This window comes from Monodelphis domestica, chromosome 4 (genome assembly GCF_027887165.1).
Source record: "Monodelphis domestica isolate mMonDom1 chromosome 4, mMonDom1.pri, whole genome shotgun sequence".
Classification (NCBI taxonomy): domain Eukaryota; kingdom Metazoa; phylum Chordata; class Mammalia; order Didelphimorphia; family Didelphidae; genus Monodelphis; species Monodelphis domestica.
The window spans coordinates 452877406-452883683 of record NC_077230.1 but is presented as its reverse complement, the minus strand read 5'-3'; the positions used below and the strand labels follow the sequence as shown (position 1 = coordinate 452883683).

The 6278-nt window shown below is 47.7% G+C and overlaps 1 protein-coding gene across 1 annotated transcript in view; it reads left to right on the top strand.

The window, feature by feature from the left end:
- Nucleotides 1–1047: 1047 nt before the first annotated feature.
- The window catches only part of LOC100012086 (kallikrein-12-like), an 8632-nt gene continuing 3401 nt past the window's right edge, over nucleotides 1048–6278 (top strand). The window contains exons 1-3 of the mRNA XM_056826324.1: nucleotides 1048–1195; nucleotides 4665–4836; nucleotides 5348–5607. Coding sequence (XP_056682302.1) covers nucleotides 1048–1195; nucleotides 4665–4836; nucleotides 5348–5607 — 580 coding nt within the window. The remainder of the gene's footprint in view (nucleotides 1196–4664; nucleotides 4837–5347; nucleotides 5608–6278) is intronic.

Sequence of the window (6278 nt, the reverse complement as noted above, 5' to 3'; positions counted from 1 at the left end):
TTTCCAGTTCATTTTACACATGAGGAAACTGAGGCAAACAAGGCTAAATGACTGGTCCAGGATCATGCAGCTAGTATTAGCTGTCTAAGATTGGTCTTCCTGACTCCAGTCTGTCACTCTCTCCACTGCTCTCCTAGTTGTCCCCATTACAGATGGGTACACTGAGGCAAAAGGAATCACTAAAGGTCTCATAGAAAGTTAGTTGTGTATGAGTTGGCATTCAAAATGTAGACCTTCTGCCTTCAGGTCTTGTACTCTTTTCCCTAGACTAGGCAGCCCCTGAAGGCTCTCATCTGTGAAGTGCTCCATATGGGGATAAAGCTAAAAAGGAATTTCTCCCCCTCCCTCCCTTTCAGGGGTGGGGTGGGGTGGGTGGTTATATGCTAATGGAGGAATATGGAGTATGCACAAATAATTATGATACATGGAAGAATGTATAAAAGAACAGGAAAAAGAACTGGGGAATTTGAAGGAAAAAAGATCCCTTCCTTCTGGGAAATTAGATGAAATCCAGGAAGCCTTCTGGAAGGAAGTGCCACTCAAGTTAAGCCTAAATCCCTTGTTGTTGTTGTTGTTCAGTCATTCAGTTGTGGTCTGACTCTTCATGACTCCAAAGAACACAGCACACCCTTGCTGTCCATGGATTTTCCTGGTAAAGGTATAGTGACGTGTTTTGCCATTTTCTCCCCAGCAGATTAAGGTGCAGAGGTTAAGCGATTTGTCCAAGGTCACATAGCTAGTTCAGCTAAGACTGGATTTGAACTCAGGTCTCTCCTGACTTCAAGCCCAGTGTTCTATCCACTGAGCAACCTAGCCATCTCTAGTTTCCTTCAAGCCCAGCAGAGAGCACATTTGCTCCTTTTCTGATTCCCTCAGTCCTTTTTCCTGTTGAAACCATCTTGCCTTACTTTGAATTTGTTTACTGATGTGCCTGCAGCATTCCTCCCTAGAAAGTGAGCTGCCTGAGGACAGGGTCCTTTCACTTGGGTCTCTGTATAGCCCCAGCACAGTCCCTGCCATAGTAGGCTCACTGAATTGAGGTGAAGGATGGGAGGAATATCACCAGGCAAAGAGGAGACCATTGTAGGCAGAGGAGGCTGGTTTGACAAAAAGCACAAAGTTGGCAGGAGAAAGGATAAAGCCAAGGGCATGAAGCGCTTGGCACTAGAAGAAGTGGCCAATAGGGGCTCAAGAGGTAGGTTGGGGACAGACTGAGGAGGTCCTGGAGTATTGGATCTGGAATTTGTCTTTTACCTGATAGATAGACAGTAGGGAGTCACAGAAGGTTTTTTTAGCAAGGGTCAGGAGGACATGGGCACATCACTTCTGTTTTGCAAACTGAGGCACAGGGAGGGCGGCTGACTTAGTCAAGGTCATACTTCAAGTAAGAAACTGAGCTAGAACTCATTCTAGGTCCTAGATCAGAAGGGTCTACAAAGATCCTTAATAACTTACCAGTGGGAGGATTGAGGGACCACCCTTCTCTTCCTCTGTCCAGCCCACTCTGGGACTGTTTCCTCCTGGCACACATCCTTGTCTTGATCTCTGTTACTCTCTGCTTCTCTGCTCAGGCTTCTATCCTCTACTCTCCTAACTATCGCTACCTGAACTCCTGTTTCAGTGTGATAGATAATAATAATAATAATAATAATAGCTAACATTTACATAGTGCTTACAGTGTGCACTTTACAATTATTCCATCAGTTGTTCCTCATAGTGACCCTGGGAGGTAAGTGCTATTATTTATCCCCATTTTACAGATGTAGCATCTGAGGCAAACAGAACTCAAGTGGCTTGCCCAAGGTCACACAGCTAGTAAGTATCTGAGGCTGGATTTTTGAACTCAGGTCTTCCTGACTCCAGGTCTGGTGTTCTACCTACTGTGCCACCAGCTGGCAAAAAGCCCAGCCTCAGAATTGGGTGATCAGAATTTGAATCTCCATTCTGCCATTTACTGAATCACTGAGGGACCTTGGGCAAGTCACCTTCCTTTACTGAGCCTCAGTCTCTCTATTTATAAAATAAGGAAATTGAATTAAACTGTCTTCAAGTATTCTGGTATTGATATTTTTGTGGGTTTATAATCCAGAGATGGACAGAGAAAATCAGAGAGATAAGAGAGAGAGAGACAGAGAGAGAGACAGAGACAGAGACAGACAGGGAGACAGACAGAGAGAGAGAGAGAGAGATGAGAGAGAGAGAGAGAGAGAGAGAGAGAGAGAGAGAGAGAGAGAGGGAGAGAGAGAGAGCTATGAAGAAGCAGAGAGAGAGAGAGAGAGAGAGAGAGAGAGAGAGAGAGAGAGAGAGAGAGAGAGAGAGAGAGAGAGAGAGAGAGAGATTGAAGCCTTTCAGGAAAAGCAGTGAATCCTCCTCTTTGCCTCTTCTGGTCTCCCTCTCTGATTTCCTGTTCTGACTTTGACTTCTACTTGGTCTCATTTGTGTTTCTGGCTTTGTATTATTTTTGTTCCTTGCTTCTGTCTTGAGAGTCTTCTTTTCTCCTCCTCTTTTTTTCCAGTATCTCTTCCTCCTCCTCCTCATCTTTTTTTTTCTTCCTCCTCCTTCTACTTCGTGCCAGGTTGTAGCCTGCTAACTTTGTCTTCCTCTGTATCCTCTTTGTATTTCTCTTCTTCCTAATCCCAGAGTGGGATGAAGCCTTAGGTGACTGGGCTCCATGCCTGTCCTTAGCCAGGGTCACCCACAGGATTAAAATGGGGATCCAATTCTTTCTAATATCATTAATTGAACCAGGAGAATCCCAAAGAGATGAAAGAAGTAGTAGGATTGTGTACTTTGTGTGTGTGTGTGTGTGTGTGTGTGTGTGTGTGTGTGTGTGTGTATGTGTGAGAAAGAGAGAATAGAGGAGAAAGAGAACGAGGAGAGACACAGAGAGAAGAGAAACAAAGAGGAGAGAGAGGAGACAGACAAGAAAGGAGAGAGAGAAAGGAAAGACAAAAAGAGGAGAGAGAAGAGACAGAGAGGGGAGAGAGTCAGAGACAGAGACAAGGGGGGGGGAGAAGAGAGAGACAGAGACAGAGACAAGAGAGCCAGAGATAAAATAGGAGGAGAGAGAGACAGAGAGGGAGGAAGAGAGAGGAGAGAGACAGACAGACAAAGAGGGACAGAGACAGAAAGGGACAGAGACACATAGATAGAGACAGAGAGAAACATGGAGAGAGAGAGAGAGAGAGAGACAGAGACAGAGACAGAGACAAAGAGAGAGAGAGACAGAGAGAGAGAGAGAGAGAGAGAGAGAGAGAGAGAGAGAGATTCAAACCCCCAATAGACAGGATAGAGGAAGTCTTTGGTGGGGGTGGAATGGGAAAGTTTAGGGTTGGAATGCTGGGTTGAACTTGCACCCCTAACACTTCCCTTTTTAGCCATGAATTACAAATCAAGAGTCATCATTATCCAGGTGGAGTGTGCTAGGATTAGGGGGAACTCCACCCCCATGCCACCACCACCCTCATCTACTCCCGCTGCCACCCAACCAGGAAATCCACTGACCTAGGGCAGTGAGAGTTAAAAGCCAAGGCTGAGTGGCCTGGGGAGAGAGAGAGCAAAGACTGAAGGGATTCAGGGTCAGAAAGATAAGCAGACATCCTGAGGGTTGGAGGACAAGCAGAGTAGGTGATCAAAGGTGGAGGTTGGAGCCCAGGTTGTGGATTAACCAGAAGGTCAGCTGCAAAGAGTTGTTAAGGAGAAATGGGCAGAGATATAGGTGGCCAAAGGAATGCTTAGGTAGGAGGAAAGTGAGTGGACAGAGACTTAGGTAGAGACACAGGTGGAGAGGACCGGTAGAAAGATAACAAAGAAAAAGAAACAGGAAAGGTTAAGAGATTGAGGGCTGGAAAGCAGAAGAGGCAGACAAAAGAGCAGGGAGACCCAGGGAAATCCAGACTTAGAGGGCAGGTGGAAATCAGGACCAGTGAACCAGCCCCTCTGGGAAGTTTTAGAGGGGAACAGATGAGAAGTTCTGGGACTGGGCTTAAAGGGGAGGAATAGTATTGAGGGATGAAGATAGCAAATTCTCTCTTGATTTTCTAATCTTCCCTGTCTCCAGGCCTTTGTGCTGGATTCCAATGGGGCCCAACATCCTTCTGTTCCTGGGTCTGCTAGGTAAGACTCTCTTCCACCCCCTCACCCCATTCCCTACCAACCTTGGGTATAGAGTGAGGACCTGGAGCAGTGAGGAATGCTTCCCCCATCCTCAAAACCTGTACAGGATCTGATCCAGTTTCAAGAGATAGTTCCCTGGTGCCATTATCTCTTTCCGCCCTGCTTCTTCTCTAGGTGCTGGACTTTTTTTGGGAGGGGAGGGGAGGTCAGTCAATCCTTTTGCCTCTGTCCCTTTCCATTTCTCAAACTGTCTTCCTGTGGCTTAGTATTCCTGGCTTCCTGGTCTTCTATATCTCTGCCTATCCTAACAACCTCTCACTGTCCATCTTCATTTCTTTTTCTCTATTTGCCTGTACCCAGTTTCCTTCCTCTTTCACTGTCTTTCTGTCTCCATCCCTCCTTTAGTCTATTTGTGACAGTCTTTTTAGCCTTTACCTTTCTCTATCTCTGCTTGCCTGTCTGTCTATCGCCTCTGATTCTGTTTCTATGTCTACTCCCTTCTCTGTTTCTACCTGCTTTCATCGTCTTTCCTTTCTTTTCCTAAAAAGGATTGAGCCAGACCGCTGAAAGCCCTAATCGTATTATCGTTGGCAAAGGCACCCAATGCATCCCTAACTCCCAGCCATGGCAAGTGGCATTGTTTGACCGTGCCTCTCTTCGGTGTGGAGGTGTCCTAATTTCCCCCCAATGGGTCCTCACAGCAGCCCACTGCAACCACAAGTAAGCCCTACCATCTACCTTCCTCAGAGTTTGAGGGAGCCCTGGTACACTCAGCTCTGCTATTCTAAGATCCCTTCTAGCCTGGTATTCTAGCCCTGACATCCTACCCCAAAAGCCCCTTACATCCTGTGTTGTAGAGCCCCTTCCAGCTCCCACATTTCCTGTTCCCCCACAATTCCCATCATTGATGCTCTCTGTTCTTAGGGCCCTTCAAGTTGTTGTCATTCTATTCTCCTCACCCTTCCTCCACCTCCAACCTAAGAATCAGGAATCCTCTAGGACACAGATGGGGCTAAGGAGCTAATGAGGGAAGAGCACTGGGTTAGTAGGGGACAGCCTCTTTAGAGACTAGACAAAAGAGATTGGGATGGGAGTCCAGAGAGTAAGGTTTTGATTTTGTCACTGAATGATCTTAGACAAGTCATTTCCCCTTTCTCCATCTAAGCTTCCCTACTTATCTGTGAAATGAGTCTCTACCTCCTCTGAGATTCTGTATTTGTCATGCCTGTAGGCGATACTGGGTGCGCCTTGGGGAGCACAACCTTCGGAAACTGGATGGGACCGAGCAGATCCGGATGACTGGGCGCTCGGTGACCCATCCTGGCTTCCGGGCAGGACCAGGCATCCATGACCACGACCTGCGTCTGTTGAAGCTCCTCACCCCTGTCCGCATCACACATGCTGTTCGACCCTTGGCTCTACCTACTGCCTGTCCCACATCTGGGACTCTGTGTCTGGTGTCTGGCTGGGGTAAAACTAGCCTCATAAATGGTGAGGAGGGTGAGGGGGTAGTGGGCAGGAAGAGGTGGGGGGGTCTGGGCTGGGGGCTTCTGGTGGGGAGACAGAGGAGGTCACCAAGTCTGGGCTTGGGGCATCCAGCCTCTGCACTCAGTAAGTCTGGGAATTAAAACATCCCCAGGGTCCAGGAGTGTCTGAGTTTATGGGCACTAAGGTCTGGAGCCTGCTGTTGGGAGTCCAGGCTTGGTGTGGGGGCAACTTATGGAAGGTCAAAGATATAGAACTGACAGGAATATCCAGATGAAAAAAAGGACGTGCATAGGAAAGTTAAGTGACTTGTTCAAGGTAACACAGAGTAGCAGAACTGGGATCTGCTCTAAAGTCAGAACCTAATGTCAAAGGTAAAAGGTACAGGTTGGGAGGTCTGAGGACTGGAGCCAGAATTAGTTCCTGCATTGGAGGGAAGGGGTCAGAGGGTCTATAGCTAGGGAGGCTGAGGAGTGGGCTTTCTAGAACCCTGAACTTCAAGAGTTGGGGGATTTGGGACTAGAGAACTGGGCAGTCATAGAATCCTGGTCTGAAGGGGCAGTCATTGCTGCATTCATCATCGCAGTGTCAGGAATCCGAGGGATGGGGGGGGGGGAGCTTCTAGGGGATAGGAATGTCAGAAGCTAGAGGGCTGTAGAGGTTTGGTGCCAAGGGTC